This window comes from Chionomys nivalis, chromosome 7 (assembly GCF_950005125.1).
Source record: "Chionomys nivalis chromosome 7, mChiNiv1.1, whole genome shotgun sequence".
NCBI classification, from domain to species: Eukaryota; Metazoa; Chordata; class Mammalia; order Rodentia; family Cricetidae; genus Chionomys; species Chionomys nivalis.
The window spans coordinates 20,312,110-20,331,880 of record NC_080092.1 but is presented as its reverse complement, the minus strand read 5'-3'; the positions used below and the strand labels follow the sequence as shown (position 1 = coordinate 20,331,880).

At 41.3% G+C, this 19,771-nt stretch overlaps 1 protein-coding gene across 8 annotated transcripts in view; it reads left to right on the top strand.

Annotated features, from left to right (window-relative positions):
- Positions 1-19,771, top strand: part of Tenm2 (teneurin transmembrane protein 2) — a 1,249,953-nt gene that overhangs the window by 281,042 nt on the left and 949,140 nt on the right. For all 8 annotated transcript variants that reach the window (XM_057774197.1, XM_057774202.1, XM_057774201.1 and 5 more), the window contains exon 3: positions 4,754-5,054. In XM_057774197.1, the coding sequence (XP_057630180.1) occupies positions 4,829-5,054 (226 nt within the window). In that variant the 5' untranslated portion in view covers positions 4,754-4,828. The remainder of the gene's footprint in view (positions 1-4,753; positions 5,055-19,771) is intronic.

Sequence of the window (19,771 nt, the reverse complement as noted above, 5' to 3'; positions counted from 1 at the left end):
CATTCTTGTTAGATTTTAATATTTGCATGAGATATTATATTTTGCTTTCAATATACCCACACTGCCACAGTTATACTGACTTATTAGCAGCACAGTTTGAGTTCTTTCAAAAATGTGCTCATCTATTCTCTCTTTTAATTGATATGTTAATAAAATTTATATTTAATATAATTATAGTTTTATTAGGCCTTAAGTCAGGCATTTTTTATATTCTGTTTATTATCCAATTTTCTGTGTTCTTAGTTTGTTTTCTTCTTTCTTGTAAGTTGCTGTGAATTTTGATGATTCCATTTTGACTTACCTGTAATAAGTTTGACTTAATCTCTATGGATAGATTATATAGCCATTGTAAATGTGTATGTATGTGTGTATCTTTTCACAGTCTACTTAATTCATATTTTCTTATTCAGTTACGTGTGGGAAGTTTAGCTGGTTTTACATCTCTTTACTTTCCACATTTTACAGTAATTTCTTAAATGTGACATCGACAGAGATTTAGAATGACATCAGCGAGTAATATATTTTTTCTAACATTGAAAATAATTTTATACCCTCAAAGGAAGTAAGTGATTTCATTTGTCCACATTTTCTTCTTGTGTTCCCTTATCATTCAAGTTTTTCCTTTTTAGCTACCACATTTTTTTCTTTCTCTTCAGTGCTTTCTGGAGCTTTTTCTTCATCTTTCATTTTTCAGAAATTTTACTGTGGTATATATAAAGTATCTGCTCATGGATGTATCTGGTTTTGAATTCATTCAGCTTTGAGAACATTTATCTTAATGATTTCTGCCAATACAGAGGGAGTTTTGTAATTGTCTAATTTTTGCTGGTTTCTTTTGACACTGCTCTGGTGAAGGAAGAGAGATTCTCCCTTATTCCTGCTATGTCACCTTCTAAATAGACGGGAGTTCTTTTAAGGTACTTGCTGTGGCTGTGGAATATAGACCCGTACCGATTTACTCTAGAATTGGTGATAGAAAGGTCCTGGTACTGTCTCATACATGATATCAAGTTATGTTGCCGAGGGCAGAAGGGCTCATTGTCCTTGTCAGCTGGTGAAACACTTACCTTTCCACTGGACCTCGCCCTATAAAGGGATCAGAGGGGAAGCTTCCCATACTGTGGAGGAGGAAGACTGGATTCCCTTTGAGAGATGAGCTTCATTATATCTTAAAAGGATGAAAGTCTTGGAACTCTTTGGCCTTTGGGGGAACCGTTTTGTTTCAAGTGAAGTACCTCACTGACGTGGTGTCATGACTTCCAGATGAAGATAGAAATGAAAATATCAACCCCTCCTGTACTGCTGGGTTTCAGCAATAGGATAGGTGAAAACTAAGGGCTTTATTTTCTTTTATTCAATTATGTTTTTGTACTCCGGTACAAAAGGATTGATTTTTGCCAGTTTTTCCTTCTCCTCTTCCTCTTCCTCTTCCTCCTCCTTCTCCTCTTCCTCCTCCTCCTCCTCCTCCTTCTTCTTTATCTTCTTCTCCTCTTCCTCCTCCTTCTCTTTCTATTTCTTATCTGTGCCTTTTGATGGTTGGGAATGTCATCTTCCTCACCCAAAAGTCTTACATATATGGCAAAAAGAAGTTGTGCTACTTCGTGGATATTGTAGTTGGTACTTGTGTGTATTTTCTTTGCACCACGCAGGATCTTCTTATATTGCTGAATGTATTAGGTTTACTATTTTCATTCATACTTTATGAGGAAAATGGGGAAGATGCATATATATTCCATCTATCTAAAAGCATTTTTCTGACCTCCTGACTCTTAAACAGAAGCCACGGATTCAGACTTTAATATATATTTGCTTGTTTTGCTGATTTTCATATTGACAATTTAAAAATTTGCAGCTAAATGCAAAAAAAAATGTCCTTTACTGGTTGGGTATACACTCTGCCTTGTTCCTTAAGACATTAGGTTTCCCTAAAATGTAAGTTTCTGACATGTATTCTGAGGTGCTACTCTTGACAAACTCAGCTTAACAATACTGAGCTGAGAAAGAGGAGTGCATTAGGGAAAAGAGCACTGGGTGGCTAAGGCAAATGCAGTGACCCTGTACTGTGCCAACAGGTAATAAACATTTAAGCTCCCACTGTGGGCATGGTTTTATAGAACAAAATACAATTGGAAAATAAAAGCATGTAAAAATGTACAACGCACAGCAAAAGCAAGAGAGACCCTTTTGACACAAGTACAGTGCAAAGTGGAACAGATAAATATGGGGATTTTAAGCTCCACTACGTTGATGATATTAAAATGGATACACCTAGCAGTGAAGCAAAACAGAAGCAAATTATGAAATTGAACAATAACGTTCAATCTTCAAAACCACCTGTGACTCTGTAGTGCCAGTGACACCGTCTTATTTTTCTTCAGCAGGGTCTGAAGGTGTTCTTTGATCAGTGTATAATTTGATCAGTGTCTCTGGCCGGGATGAGAACAGTGGCTTCTGGGCATTATCTATCATCTTCCCATACTGCTTTATGCCGGGCTCTGACTACATAACCAAGATGAGTCTTTTAATCATCAGAAGAGTGAAACACGCATTTTTATTAAGTCCCATACCACATTCTACGCACTACACTGGGAAACTTACTATAACACTGTTTTAATTTTTATGAAAGCCCTTGAAAATAGGTATTGTTATTTTCCATTTTAAGTAATTGAGAAGCCAAATTACAAGGGCCAGACATATATTAAACAAGTACACTGGCTAATGAGTGGTCATGGTTATATTGGCGTCTGCTAAACGTCAATGACCACACACTTAAATAGACTAGGCATAAATTCCAAAACCATGCTGAAATTAAGGACAATGTTTTTTGTTTTGTTTTGCTTTTTACATATTTTGTTTGTTTGTTTTGCCTCTGAATATTGCATCTGTATAAAGATAATTGAAATATTTATAGCAAAACGATTTTCTATTTTCTTCAAAAAGGTCTTAAGGTCTTGTCTAGTGACTCTCAAAGGTGTTTCGTAGCTTGCTGACTGAGACTCCAGGAAACTATATAGTTTATTATCTAAGCAACTAGGGCAAATGAATACTTGTTCCTGGAGTTCATGACAGATGTGCGCTCTTTCTCACTGCCAATTGTTAAAAAGAATTTTCTACACTTCAGGCAAAATCTGATCAAGTGTATGAAGGGTTTATTTAGAAGGCTCCTGGAGATAAAAGATCTCTGGGAAAAGAAAAAGAGGGAATGACTTCATTTCTGTAGCTGCTGGCCCCATGCTGTCTACACTACTGTGCATACACCTCAGCCCTTTTGTACACAGAGATGTCCTACTTCAGTGTCTAAATAGCCAGTGAAGAGCAGGGGGCTTGAGAACTGCGGATCTGTTCCCCCAAGTATTCCCTGACATATTGAAGAGGCCGTGAGCAACAGTAGCCTGGAGAAAAATCATTACCCTGGCGCTGGGCTTTATTTTCCAATTTAATTAAAATTTGTGTTTGGCCATTCTGTCCAGGGCCTGCTCCTGTGGTCCATGCTATTTTGCATGGCAAAAGAGATCAGTAAGAACCTATCATTGAGAACTTGGAGTACCTAAGAGTTTTTGTGGTCACTCGCTAGGCAGAAGGCTAGTGTTTTCTTAGTGATATTTGGCATAGACTGCCAGGCTAAGGTTCATGTCATGTGTTGGAGAAGCTCCTTGCCCTCCACTTCCCTACCACATGCACAGGGTTTCTGCATTTTTCTATTCTGCAGTGGGCATCTTGGCACTGGGAGGGTTGGTGTAAAGTTAGGCTAATGAACAGGTGGTAATGTGGGATACACATCTCTCAGTAATTTCTCTCGATGATGGGTCCCTGGGAAGGAGTGGCTAGCTGTTTTTAGATTCAGATCTCCAATGAGGAGAGCACTTATTGGAGATTACTAGAGATTCATTGAAGAAATCAGGGGTGGACTGAGGAGTTGGCTCAGCAGGGAAAACTCCAGCATTGCAAACATGAGGACATGTTTGGATCTCAAGAAGCTATATAAACCTGGCCACTGTAGCACTCAACCACAGTCCCAGGATCCAGAGAAATAAGAGGGGGAGTCAAAGGAACATGCAGATGTTCATGGGCCATGTTGCCTTGGGGTACACAACCAAGAAAAACAACAGAGGATCAATACAAGGCTGTCTTTGACCTCCAAAAGTGTACGTGGCACGTGTGTAATTGCTCTCACACACACTAATGCACACACACACACACAGAGAAAATAATTTGCATGCCATCAACACCTTATATTATTATTCTCCAGGCCCATCGCAGCAGTTTACTGTTGGTTGAATAACCTGTTCTCACAGCGAATCATTAATATTTTCAAACGTGCGCCTATATCTCACTTTTTCTTTTGTACCTTCCCTCTTCCTTCTCAGTAATCCTTCTAAACCAAAACAAACGAACGAACAAATGAGCAAAAATCCAATAATGAAATATGGCAAAGTCAATTTGGTTTTGATCAACTTCATAACAACATCTCCTATCCCCAGTGACAAGCTTATCATGTCCTCTGTGCACATCCAATCGGGAGATGAGGCTTTTTTTTATTTCTTTCCCTCATTTCTATTAAGTTAGACAGTAAGAAAGCAAATTGGTTGTCTAGAGTTCTATGTAGACTGAGGGTTTAAGTATAAAGCTTTTCCCAAGAAGTTGTGCACTGCTGGCAAGTTTCCTCGCATGAGTCATACCTGAAGACCTCACTGCTTGCAATCCAGGTCTGTTATTTGTTTATTTACATATTTTGTTACTTTTATGCTTTTAGGTGGGTAAAGTGACAGGTGCCAAGACTCACTTCTGTCCTTCCTAAAAGCCGTCGAGTTCTGCTTCACCTGGAATAATGGATGTAAAGGACCGACGACATCGCTCTCTAACCAGGGGACGGTGTGGCAAGGAGTGTCGCTACACCAGTTCCTCTCTGGACAGTGAAGACTGCCGTGTGCCCACACAGAAGTCCTACAGTTCCAGTGAGACCCTGAAGGCTTACGACCACGACAGCAGAATGCACTACGGAAACCGAGTGACAGACCTGGTGCACCGGGAATCGGATGAGTTTTCCAGACAAGGTAGGGAACTCTGCTCTACCCTTTAGACTCCCGCCCCAATCCTACCCCACTCTGTTCACGGTGATGACTGAAGCTGATAAAAAACGGACAGTAAGGCAAGTTAGCGAGCCATTACCCAACTAATACTTAGTTGAAAACAAATTTTTGTCCTATCTAATTCCTGTGGGTGCAAAGCTCCTTTTTATCATCATGAACACTGGATTCCTCAACAATATGTTCATTGCTGTCAGAGAACTTCCATGCTAGGTTTCCCAAGATGTGACTTAGAGCATGTCCTTGGCTTCATAAAATGTATTCCCGAGACAATAGAAAATCTCTGACTGCTTATTCTGGCGATTTCACACTCTTCTTTGAAGCTTTCTCTAAACCTCTAAGACCTCATTTTGATGGCTTCACATACTGGCATTGTCGGTCATATCCACTCTGAATAAATGATGTATATGTATTATAAGACATTTCAGAACTTCCTGGGTAAAATAATAGTAAATTATACACCCCTACACACACACACACACACACACACACACACGATGAGATGCTATGTCTGAGTTCTATGTTTTTATTTTCATGTTTCAAATTGTAAGTGGGGGGCAGAAACATTTTAATCCAGTTCTACCAACTGTTGTTTCTCCCTTACGGAAACTCACTTTTTTTTTTTTTATTGCAATGCCTTGGTTTACTTCAGAAGACTTCTTTCTCTCAGACACAAGCAGTTGGCATTCCCTTCATGTCTGGCATCCAGGCAGAATTCTGCCGTCACTTGTCTAGGCATGTGTGTGGACCGAAGGCAAGCAGTGTGGAGGTCAAGAGTGTAAGTCTCGCTTGCCCCACACCATGCTTTTCGAATCCCAGCCAAGCGTGCTCTGGTCACGTTAACGGCTTGGCAAAACTAAAAGTGAATGCACAGGCTGCAGTGGCTGCGCTAGGAAGGGTCATATAGCTGGCACCCGGGGGCTTGGCCCTGTCCAACAGGGTTATTGCATCATTTGTTTTATAATACTGATTCGTATTTCTTTTTCTGTGTCCTCGGCAGCAAATAATGGGATGAATTTAACTCATAAAGAGATAACATGGGATCCATTCCTGGCTTCTTAGCTTCCTTACATTCTTACATTTTACTTTTTTTTTTAATTTCATGTACATATATGTAATTAAGTCATATAGTGCCTAAGATTGATAAATGTACAGGCCAGATGCTGTTCTAAGAATAAGTTCAGATACTCCCATTTTATCTTAGCTCCTGTGATATTTAACAAAATAAATTTTTGAGAAATCAATAAACAGGTAAAATTGCTTTTCTTGTCACCATAGACCTTTGTAGGAAAGAATTTTTATTTGATCTTTAGTCTTATTTTCTCTGCCTCTTCTTCATGAGAACGACAAGTCCTGATCCTCCAGGAGAAAGCAGGGCTGTCTGAAGACTGCTCTGGATTAAATGCCTTTGATCTGTGAGTAGCTACAGCATTTGGTGTCTTTTACTAAACTCGCAGCTGACCCCGCAGAGCAGACAGTGGGACATGGAAGGCGAATAGGAAGGAGTCCTGGCTTAGTTGATGAGCAGAGAGCTCACATTACCAACATGGAGAAATTAGGATGCCTGCCACCATGTCCAAGGGTGTCGCCAACATGAAGTCAGCCCTTTGAAAGTGCACTGCACACTCAAAGGCACAGAGTGTGGCTGAAAGCTTAGGTTTTCTGTTGTGGTTTTGGTGTTAATTCTGTGCCACTCACGGCAAACAGTTTTACGGGCTGTGCTTCTAGGGGGAAATACACGCTCTTGATCCTCAGCCCCTTGGAAGGCATGCCCCGGCTTCTGGATTATGAACTAAACAGAAGCTTCCAGATTATTGAACTGAGGATTTCCTCGTCACCCTTTTGCTTATTAATATTTGCATCACACAAAACCAAGTGCTGGGATTTTATTTTCCAATGTCCTTTTTCATTCTTCCTGCTTCATCTCGGGCCCCCTCCGCTGATGATAATAATGGAAGTAGCTTGGCCGTATCGGGCTCATGGCTTTGCAATTAACGATTCACACATGCCGTGTGTTGTTATTGAGTCCATATTTGTTTGCGTAATGTGTTTGCATGAATTAAAAACTGTGCAGTCCAAAAGTAGAAATGAAAAGGCATTGGGAAGTATTTGCATATGTAAGTGCAATTCCTTCTGAAGGCGTCTATGAATTTATGCATGAAAATGTAGTCAGAGGCTGAGTGGATGTACTTTGATGGGTTCTAAAATTGAACTCTGCAGGAAGTAAATAAGCACATATTTAAGGAGGGGAGTCACTGGAGATACAATCTGGCTAGTGGCACGTGCCGCTTGAGACTGAACCGCTATAGAGAGGGTTAAAATAAATTTTAGACTCAGTAATAACAATAATTCTTTAAAATGTCATGCGTTTTTACAGTTTATTTTCGTATTCATGAAATCAAAGTGCAGGATCATCTCGGTACTTATTAGCCTAGAGGTACCTTAGCGAGGCTCAGAGTGGGATCAGCTCCTGCAGTCTCTTTATTTAAAACCCAAGACACTGATCATAAAACAAACACGCTTCTCACATGCAAGCAAGTTTGGCAAACATACTGGGATGGCTCTCCAGATGCTCCCATGGAAAAGAACTGCCATCCAATCAAAGTGAGGTGGGGTTCAGGGTCCTTCCTTATCCAGCTCAGCAAGCTGACCCACTGAAGGATCAAACAAGACAAGCCATATCTGATCAGGAAAAATGGGCCAGGCGTCCCCAACAGAACTGTCAATCTGCTTGAATTTGGTTTCCAACAAAGATGCCTTCTCTGTCTTCTTCTAACGCCATCACTCCTCTAAATTAGAGACATGTAAATTTCCTGTCTGCCTTCCACGGTGGTGTATTTTCCAAGCACGAAGGGAGAGAATTCCTGACCTTAGGTCTTGTGGCCACTGGAGTAATTAGTAATTAATAAATGACTAATCCTTCGCTAAATAGCATTCAAGTAGTTCTGGAGTTAGCGCGCATGACAAAGTAAGCAGCAGCCTGACACCTGGTTGCCCCAACCCCATTGCCTCTCAGGAAACAGGTTCTACTTTGAATAATGGAGGTCGGCCAAGTTCCCAGGCAGTTTGCATGAGCTTGTTCTTTTGGGCTGTGAAGCTAGGATGCAGAGCAAGGCGATATGCAGCTGTAGCTGTTCTGCATGGCTTAGGAGCCTAACCTCAGACCTGAATTCATTCTGCTCCTGCATATCTATGTGACTGCACCTCTTGTCTGTTCTGTGCGCCACAAGGCTGAGTGCATTGTTTTAGCGAACACTGAATAGCAAGGAGAGGAAAAGAATTCTCCCGGTCCTTGAATACATTGTAGCAAATGCCAACCGAAGCATTTGGATCAGAGCTCGCAACAATGTTGGAAGGTGGCTACTGTTGTTAGCCCCACTCCCTTTTTTATAGATTAGGAAAGTGAGTCAAAGAAGGATTAACTGAATTATCCAAGGTCAAGTATATAAGAAACTGAGAGGGGTTTCACACACAGTGAGGCACATCCAAGAACTATGAGTTAACAAACAAAAACCAAGTCATCAACCCTTCCAAATCTAGTAGGAAGGAAGATGAACCTTCAATTTCCAAGCCTTTCTGAATGAACCCTTTGAAACTTTTCTTAATCATAGAGGAAGTCATTACTACCTCCAGCCCCAGTCCTCACGGTTTGTAGCCCTGCTGTGCGATTCTTTTCCACAAGCACCACTCTTTTGGACTTCCTGGCATGGATCCCTCCTGTGACACCTTTACACTAAATGAGCCCTAGGAAACTTCCTAGGAAGGAAGCAGCGCTGAGCCTCCAGCAAAGGTTCCCTACCTTGTAGTCCTCAGCTATTTCCCACCTCTCAACCCAAAGTGGTAACCAAGGACGTTGTTTTCAGATACGAACGATATTGGTTACCTAAGCAGAACTGACAAGATTCACCCAGGCTTCTTTCTATTCCACAAAAAAACCTTTCCTCCTAGTTAGTAGTTCAAACCTCTTGAGAGGGAGCCAAGATTTAGTTCTTCTGTGTATCTCAAGCTCTTTGGGTCAAGGTTAAATAAGGAATTAGGGAAAATTGGATTCTTGAAAGCTTACTTTTATTAGCTCAGTCAGTTCTAAAAACGGCAATATATGTCACTAACACTTTAATGTTCTTTACAAATGTGTAGACACACACATGTATGTTTTTAAGCTGAGTTTATATGAGCATTTCATAAATGATATTCTCACGTCTGATATCTTTAAAATAATTTGGGCAATAAATTTTGCTCTGCGCAATTTGGCATAACACAAATGTAGCCCATGTTAATGAAGCGGAAATTCACGATCCACTTGCAAGCTGGAGACACTGTATTGATTCAGCTGACATTACATAGTGAAGGTACTTTGGAAACCTTGGTTATATGGAAAATGTCTACAGATTTCTGTCCATAAATCTCTCCAAATATCTTTTGTGGCTATCCGAAAACAGTTGTTGTGAAATGGAAACCCCCAGCACTTTAATTTAGCCATACAGAACACCTTTAGGTTTTCATGAGCTTGAAGGGTTTGGTTACTATTTGCAAGACTAAGAGGTACCTTGAAACGATTGCTTTAAACATATTCTACCATCTCTAGGTAATACCTCTTTTTATAAGGCAACAGAGAAAGACATAGCATTTCCGTCTCTCCGGTTGTCTTGCTGTTTTACCAGGTCTGAAGGACTCTATGAGGAAGCCTCTATGACCTTTCAAAATTACATGATTTCCAGTATCCTGGTTGACTAACTCAGATTCTTATTCCTCCATGTGGGAGGCTTGTGGTAGAAGAATAAAGAATGCAGAACCTCTGCTTTACAGCTTAGGAGAGCCCAGTGCTACGTGGAGCCCCCCACTGACCTCCATCAACCTGAAAAGAGGCTTTCACTCTTTTTCATTCTGGAAAGTTCCTAGTAATTACTAATATTGGGATCACTGCCTTCAGGTGTGTCCTTGTCTTGCTGTAGATGCTGTCTTTTACTTAGTAAGTGGTGGATAAATTGTACTGGAGGCATTATAAAGACTGTCATCCTAATCCTCCTATGACTAGTATAAATAGCAAACATCCATTCCCTGACATCCCTAATATTTTAGACAGCTGAAATCTTTCTGTTCCTTGCATCTGACCACCAAGACATCTTTACGCCTAGAACTTCTCTTTCAACTTATTGACAGAGTGAATCTGCCTCCCTCTGTACTGTATGGAGCTTTTATTTCCAAAGATGAACATAACTCATACATTACATCCCAATTTTCATAAATGAATGAATGAAATCATCTAGCAACTCAATTGATTCTAATACACTGAAGGAAAAATACTAGTGAAACAAGCTTACATATTACAGATAAAAAGGTTAGAAGAAATATTGTATGGTTATATCCTCAGATACAGTTTTATAGAGGTGTGAGTTTTATGACATGTAAATAAATATGTATTTCAAGAATGGGTTTAATTAAGAAAACACTTAATCTGTGTAATTCATGATAAAAATTAGCACACTCTCACTACTTATAATTTGATCACCATGCCTCTTATTAGAGTCAAACCTTTCTGTATTTTCAGGAATAGTGTTCAGTACTCTTCTAGGAATCGGTATCTATTTTCCAGTAACTTTAGTCTTTGAGGCATTTCTCCAGCAGTTAAACATCGAATAGTTGACTATTGACAATTTCACATTCAACTTTAGTCGTTAATGTTTTTCACTCATTTTCCATTCCTCGTTCATTGTAAGTGGGGCACTCACTTTCTGCATCTCAATGCTCTGGTCTCCTTTCATCCTAGGATTTTCCTTCAGACACTGTTACTGATAGCACCTCAGTGGATGGTGTTTCTATTTTTCAAGATAGTTACAAATGACACTGTCCCAACTCTCATTAGTTTATTAGCTCATGCGGGAATATAATGTCTTGGCTGACATTTCTAGAAGACCTGGCAATATCTCACACCACACTTACCTTCTCTTGTTTCTCATTCTCTTTATTTAGCTTCTCTCCTCAGAGAGGTCTTCTTGAAGATGTCTGTAGATGACCACCCTGTCAAAGTCCTCTTACTTGGAAACACTATGGAAAAGTGGGCCTTTCCTCTTTAAAATATTGTTTTCCAACCTTCAGCAGAACATTGCCAAGAAGCCTTCAGCTAGACATGGCATTGGATGCGTTCTGATGAATTTTCTGTTTTTCTGTAATGTTAGTGGGCAGGTTCTGAAACTCAGTCCTTCTTTGTGCTTTTAGATACAGAGAATAGTTTCTACTAAAGCTGATGGAAAGGGTTTGCTTATAGATAAGACAGGTTTGGTTATCAGAAGTTAGAAAGAACAACTCACTGACCTGATAACAGGTATCCCAATGCAATCAATGCTCAGCACTGACATTTATCTCCCTGTGGTATCTGTCCAAATACTACTTGCACTTTGCAAATGTCCCTGTGACTATTTCTTTATTTCTATTAATTCACAAACTTATTTGTTTTCTCACACAATCTACTTGCATTGCTTTATTTGCCCAGCCTTTAGGAATGGTATCACAACTCTTTTACTGTAGGTAGCCTTCCAAGATATTTTTCTTCTTGACTTTTAAATATTGCTGTTAAACAAATCATGCCCATTAATTTTTCTTTAGTCATCTTAAAGTTTTGTCTTCCAGTGTGAACCTACCAGTGTTTCAACAACATAATTTAGATGTCCCTTTTCCTAAGTCCTTCCCCTGATATGTTTTGTATATGATACATTGCTGAAGGCTATAAATGCTACTTTTTGAGTTACTTCTTCAAATTAGCCAAGATAATAGTTATAATGATGATGATGATGATACTAAAACTGTAATTTGTGAAAAAAACAATAAATAATGGGTAAAAATACCATCTGATAAAGGTTGGAAGTTTTGAAGAGTCACAATATAATAGATATATAGTTAGATACAGTATAATGCGCCCTATGCAAAGGAAAAGTTTGGATAGTTGACGAAACACCATCCTGCAACATGTGACCTCCCAGCTGGGCGGTGGTGGCGCATGCCTTTAATCCCAGCACTCGGGAGGCAGAGGCAGGCGGATCTCTGTGAGTTCAAGGCCAGCCTGGTCTACAAGAGCTAGTTCCAGGACAGGAACCAAAAGCTATGGAGAAACCCTGTCTCGAAAATAAAAAAAAAAAAAATGTGACCTCCCATATACTGTGATATCTTTGCCTATACTTGAGCATCAAAGAAGAAATGGATCATCTGGGATGCAAGAGAATAATTAGTAAAACGAGCAAACAAACAACAAAAGCACATGCAGAAACCACAAGAAACAAAGTTTGGTTGTCCTAAGGATTTATAGAAATCTGTGTTAGTTGAATGTGTGGGAGTGAAAGAGCTGGGGTGGTAGAGGGAAATAGACTTTAGACGCATTTTAGGACGTTTGCATTGGCTTCTGTTTATAGGGAGTGTCACAGGGAGATGGGACTGCCAGCAGGTGTGTGTGATGGGAGATAATATGTTTAAGCATGCAAGCCTACTGGCCCGAACTGGGATCTCAGGGATGGCTTGGCTCGTGCATGGTGATAGATCTGTTGTCCTGGGATTCAGTACAGCAATGACTGTTCTCTCCTCTCATCAGGACATAACTGCATTTGTGCCTCTGTTTCCTTATGAGCCTGGATAGGTCAACACTTGTAAAGAACCCCAGAAGCAGAAGTGCATGGGTTGCTTGTGGAAATTTTTTTGGAATGGCAGACATATACCTTAGAAGAATGTTTTAAGTGTTTAGAATACATTCCTGAAGCATGTTAGCTGCCTGCCTCTGTCAAGAGCAAGAGGATAGACAGAATAGATCAGGTGGGTCTATGGCAAGGAAATCTGTGAGAAAGATGGTAATATGTGTATTTCATTGTATAAAGCACACTGATGTATATTCTCTGCCATCTGCTAAATAAGTCCAAACTGCTCTGTGTGGGTGTACATGTGCATGTGAAACACGATTAATAAAAACTCAGTGAGAAAAATTGGGGTTCAACTTGAAGATCCAAAAAGCAAAGCCGACAGCCACTAGCTCTTACCTCAACCTCAGTCTGGAATGGAGATCCTGTCTCCAGGAATCTCAGGATGAGACTATGTCTGAGAGCTGTCTCCTCCCATCCTATAATCCTCTCTAGGGCTGGGATTAAAGGTGTGCACCACTGGGATTAAAGGCATGTACCACTCAGTTTCTATGACAACTAATGAGGCTACTGGAATTAAAGGTATGTGTAACCACTACCTGGCCAATAAGGCTGACCAGTGGGGCTGTTTTACCCTCTCATCTTCAGGCGAGCTTTATTTACTAAAATACAAATGAAATGCCACTACGTGTGTTTGTGTGTGTGTGTGTGTGTGTGTGTGTAAATGTGAGCACAAGTGAATATACAGTTTTGTCTCTGCCTGCTGGTAACTTTAATGGGAAAGCTAAAGGTGCTTAGAAGATTAAAGAAGACTTTCTGGGGTAAAAGGAAAGCTATGGATGTTGCTGCAGCTCCCAATTCTTCCAATTCTCTCTGTGCACGTGCTAATCCCCAGGGCTTAAAACAGACGATGAACTTGCTTGTGGGTTAAGATGGTTTGTGAGACCGTGACCCCTTGAACTCAAGGTGTTCTTACACCACGCAAGTGATGATGTCTAACAGGCAGTTATCTGTACCACTTTTTGATGTCCTGGAGAGAAGCCTGAGCCATATACAGAGCATAGCGATGTAGGAGTTGATAGTTAATAATCTCCTGAGACCTGGTGTGATCATCCTGGCAAAATGTGCCAAAAAATAAGGAGATCCCAGGAGGACTCACTCAGTCAAAAGACGGGAGAAGAAAGGTACCTTGATGGCGCACTGAAATAGCCTCACTACACTCGCCACACTGTGCCTGACTGTGCTTGATCTCTCATTCCAAATGTGAGCTTTATTTCCTACCTCAATAATTAGAGTCAGCCTGATTTTTTTCTCATAAGCCAGAGGTCACAAGTATTACGGACACAGGTCGTGTTTGTCTTCAAAGTATGTTTTATTTAACCCACAGATTGAGGTAGAACATTGAAAGACTGAAGATACGGCTCCCAAATAGGGCACTGGCCTAAATGGTCAAAGGTCTCCAGTTCAGCATCTACTCTCCAGTGCCTCATAGATATAGTGATAGAATCGGGGGGGGGGGGGGAGAAGAGACTGGAATAAAGATAGAAATGATAGACAAGGAGAGAGAAGAGACAGAGGGGAAGGGTTTGAGTCAAATGTACATATCATGTTCTCCTCTAGTCTCTTCATAGTAGAATACCAGACTCTCTGTCTAATCCAAACCTATTCACACCAAGAAGCTTCAACTGTGGGTTATCTCTTTGATGATACTTTGTGCCTTCCATATTCTCGGGCTGACTTTGTATTATCTCAGAGAGGCTTAGCTGACATAGATTTAGTTTACTGAGACTCTTCATGAATAGGAGCTAAGTAAAGTACCCTGGACTGTCCTGCTTTTATGTACGGATATAACTGCATTAAAATTTGCTTTTTTAATGCCTTGTCTCCCTTTCAAATGAGAATTATTTAAAGCACAGAAAAGAGCATCATTGTCTGCTTGTCTGTCCAGATGTCTGTTCAGCCTGGCAGGACCACAGCCTACCGGATGAGAGGCCAGCATGAATGTTTCCTGCTGCAGGACATGATGCTTACATATTGAACTACAGTCTCGGGTCCTTGTATCTGGGTACTGGTGACAGAATAAATGCTATCGTTCTTCTGGCTGGTGTCTCCTCTTGTGAGCATCTTTGGGGAACCTCAGAGTATATATGCTCCACCATGGGATACCTCTCTCACTGGAAACTTGAGGAAAATGTGTACAAAGATTAGTGGAGTAATGGTCAGGGTCTGCCTCATTATGCCCTGCAGCCTGGGTCCATGGCTAATGCTGCCCCAACAACGGATGGCTCACAACACTGAGAGTATTAGAGGAAACATTACATTTTCAGTGTCATGTTTGAGGCTTATAATTTAATTTTCAGCTCTGGCAATCCCAGAAGCATCCCCGGAGACATGCTAGGAGGGGGCTATTGTGTGTCCCCCAGAATGAATCTGTGTTCTCATTCGCTCCGTGCGTGCGCACCTTCATTGGCATGCACGCCTCACAAGCTCCTACTCTGCCGCCGTAGCCAGACTCCTGACTCCAGCAGGAGATGCCTTCCTCCCCACTCAGCCTCAAGTCAGGTCTCCTTTGGTTGTAAATCTCTGCTGGGAACCATCCGAGCAAATATCGAATGTGCACAAAGATATTAAAAATAACTGCAGCACAGACTTATCTAATAATGTTCAACAGCCTTTTATAATATTTGGAATATTTTTTGCCCAAGTTACTGTGAGCATTGTGCTTAATGCATTTTCCCCAAGACAGAAACATCTTTTCAAGAATGAGAAAGAATCAACAGAGAGAGTCAGGTGGGCCGTATTGTGTTTTCAGCTCAACCTCATCCACTTCTGGCTCTTTTCCTTTGGCCAGAGATGGAGAATGGGAAGCTTCTCTTTGTTCCCTGATTTATGAATAGTCGGCAATGGGCACTTGCAGCCCCAGTGGGATGCATTTTATTTTAAAAATAGTTTGAAGCACTTTCTTTTAAATTCGCCTATATCCAGAGCCACCTTGACGGAGTAATGCTTGCTTCTCAGTGTGTCCTTGTGCCTTTAAGGTCTGCCCCACGTGCTGGGAATTACAGCACTAATTTCATTTGTAGCACTCTGAGCCAAAGTGTTGAATGCATCTGGAGAGTAATTCCTGGGGGTTAAATTTGTTTCTTTGGATCTAGATGTCACAGGCGGAACACTGATAGGAGTCATGGGGTCAGGGGGCAAGTATTACTGTAATGTCCTACAAAGAAAATTCCAGGCAACCGCAGCAGAAATATCCATAGGCCAAACTAATCTCTCCCCAAGTGACTGTGGATTCAGGGGCTCACCATCAGCTTTAAAAGGACCCCTGTTCACCTGGCAGCCTTGGATTCAAATTCTCCTTAGTTTCCAGTGGCATTCAAGTTAATGCTTGTCCCCTGACATTGTCTGCATGGCAAAAGCTCTTCACACAGCTGACCCAGTTCACACTTTCCGCTTCGGAAAGCCAGGGATGGAGCGGCAGGGAGGCAAGCACACACGACCCAGCTGTCAGAGCTGAGTACTGAGGAGGCTGTGAGCCTGGCCACACATCTCTGTCTCTGGACTGGTTGTGGGGTGTCTGCTGCTTTGGAGAGTTTAAAAATCCAGTGTTTTAAGCCCACCTGAAGGCCACTTACATCACAGCTTTCTACACATGAAGGGGTAGGATGTGGGATGATGACCTAAGGGAAGAGACTTTAACAAAATTATATTGATTTGTTTAATTGCTTTAGGGTGTGGCATGGTGCACTTGTGTGCGTGTGTGTATTGTTCTAGTATTGTTCCTCGAGTACTGCTCAGTTTTTAAATATTTATTAACACAGAGGCTCTCTCCGTACTGAGTATACTGCTCAGACTGTGTGTGACCCTTGTCTAACTCTCCAGCACTGGAATCAAAAGCATGTGGTACCACTACTGGTATTATCTGGGGGATCAAGCTCAGGTCCTTGTGCATACAAGGCAAGCACTTTATAGACTAAGCTATCCCTCCAGCTTCTAAGAACTACATTTTATATAAATATAAATGTATAAATATAAATCCAATTTATATGCATCATCCTATGCCTGAAAGGACACACTTCCTAATCTAACCTCTTCTTCGGTGACAGATGGCAATTTCAGAGCTAAAGGCTTCATTCTTAATGTAGTGACTTCAAGTCTCATTTTTCATTTAGAAGCCTACCAGTATAGATTTGTTAGATCAACCCTAATTTGTATTGGTTTTCAAGTTATATATACCATTAGCCCAACCAGAATTCCACACTGTAGTGTTTGTACAACTGTGACCTGCCACGTGCCACCCCGGAAGCAGTACAAGCTATTCTCTTGCCATGTTCCTCTGCTCTTGAGGCAGAAGGAACAGGTGGCTTGATTCTTATATCTGCTCTGCTTCTCCTCATCTTGCTTGCTGTTAAACATTATAAGTGGAGATTTAATTTGAGCACCTGGCTGGGGATGTAGTTCATAATCAATTAATTATGTTAATTGATCCAGCATCCTCAAAGTCAAAGCAGCAATGATGAATATGGTACCTCCATGGGAAGAGGTACAGGCTAGCTGTATTCCTATTGAGAAGTGAGGATGTCAGAAAAGAATGTCACATGTAGTGTGTCTACCTCCTTTCTGGAATGAGTGTGTACTAAGGGTAAGGGTCGTTGCAATGGAGACAGAACGTTCCACAATCACAGGGGCTCAGCAGGTCAGATAGACAGACAGATGAAGCAGGATAGGCTTGCATGTACATGATGTGCTGGAGACTGCTCTCATCTGGAGCACACCTGTCCAAATAGTACCTCTTAGGAAAGGTATATCGTCTTCATTGTGAAATTCTCGTTTAACTCAACTAGATAGTCCAACTTTGGAAGAAAGGAGGAAAGCAAAAATTTATTCATGAAATCTCTAGATTTTAAGCCTAGTAAGCTTCTAGTGACATCCTGACTTTGCCTCTTGCCCTGGTCTTTCCTGCTAATGAAGGGCAGAATGTCCCTGTGGGCTGGTCAGTGAAGTTGATGCAACCCCAGGAGTTCAGGGAGTCACCAGCTGGGGGCTTTCTTGATTTGAGTTAAGAAACTAAAAGATGAACTTGGGATAGGCATGATAAATAGCCTCCCCTCATTCCTCTATGCAGGACTCAAGGCTCCATGGAAAATCCTAGTTCCATTCCCACGAGGTCCTCAAGGCTGTGAGCAGCTCTGCTCCTGCCCCTCACTCTGCTCTTTCAAATCTTTCCCGAAGGAACAACTTGTTCCCAAGCCTTTGCATCAGTCTTTGCTGAAGGCGTCAATCAAGTTAAGACCAGTAAAAGCTAATTCGTTTTCAGAGTCATTGTATGGGCCAAGAGAAGACTCAATAGGGTGGTGTCAACATTCCTGAGACTGCCAGTGTGGTGCCTGTGAGTCAGGACACGGCAGGTTGACTGAAAAAGCATGGGGCTTGACTTGCACCAACAATGTAATCCTTTACTAAACATGACTAAACTTCATAAGGTTTCCTGCTCGTTTCAAATTGTTTGACAGAAGGAACCTTGGTGCTTTTCTGTTTACATATGTGGCTTGGTTGGCTTTTAGGAGAATTTTAATAAGCTTTTCATTTTAGAATAGTTTCAGAGTCGCATAAATGCCGTAAAAACATAAAATTGCCTTCCTAGCATTGTAGCTTCTGCTGGTGCCTTCAGTTCGTAAGGGATTTCTCATGGCATGTCAGGAAAGTCTAACATTGTTTTCCCTCCTTGAAGCCACCGTGTCAGATCTCGCAAAGTGCACAGTAGGAAGCCATACACAAGCTTCATAAGTTTCCTGCAGGCCGCACAATGTCCCTGTTCCCTTAGCAGCAGTCAGCACAGTGCTTGTAGATATTTAATCAGCGTGCATGGAACAAAGGATTCCCCTCATATACCGGAGTCTGGAAGGAAGGCGCCCATTCCCAAGGCCTCCATCTGCATCCCCCAACCTAATGCCCTCTCCTCCCATGCCTGTCATTTTTTTTCTCTTCAGGTATAGTTTGGGAATGATCACTGGAAGGCAAGATTTTCCGTTTTGAGATGGCTTTCCAAGACCCAACAGACTCTCATTCGTAATACAGTGAGCTGCACCTCTGAGCCTAGATAACTTGAACATTTTCAAGGACGGCCCTGCTTGCTACCTGAAAGAAAGACACCATGAATTTCATTTCTTTTTTCTTTTTGTTTTTTTGAGACAGGGTTTCTCTGTAGCTTTGGAGCCTGTCCTGGAACTAGCTCTTGTAGACCAGGCTGGCCTTGAACTCACAGAGATCTGCATGCCTCTGCCTCCTGAGTGCTGGGATTAAAGACATGCGCCACCACTGCCCGGCATCAAATTTCATTTTTTTCATGTATCTTGAGCATTTATTGGGAGGTTAACAAAAGCATAACTAATGATCTGTACCATAATCTCAGCTTTAGATATCAGAACTCCTTTACAAAGTCTTTCTATTAACCCATTTGGTCCTCTAACTACTTCAAAACCCAACGGTAATTGTATTAATACTCATGGGAACTACTTACCTTTTCCACATCAGAATAATCAATAAGCGGTGTACTGGATAGTCCCACAATGGCTGCCTTCCTTCTGGAGAGACTGAGAACATGGTAGCTGCTTAGCGTGTGAGGCGAGAGGCCTCAGCAGAGCCATTCTGGGGCTCATGACGTCAATGATTTCTGAAGAGACACTACTATTCAGTTTCCATTGTCAGTCTCAAGGAACTTGACTCCTGTGCCAGGGAAGAATGAGAGCAACCGTAGCAATGATGGAATAAATACAAATGCAGCAGGCGAAACACAAGTTTCCCCTGGGTTCTACTAAAATTATGCTCCTGGCAGAATGTATTGACCACTCTGGGGGAACATCTAGCCTCTTCAGTTATTTCTTCCAGGAATTACCTTTACAGATCCATCCGCAGGCATGTGTCCCCACATTCCAAATTCAATCAACAATCAAGATTAAGCATCGCATCAAACAACTTACAAAAAATGTTTTAATAATAATATTTGTCATCAATCACTTTAAGAGGTATAAGTACTTCTCATGCAGACTGCATGCATCAATCTAC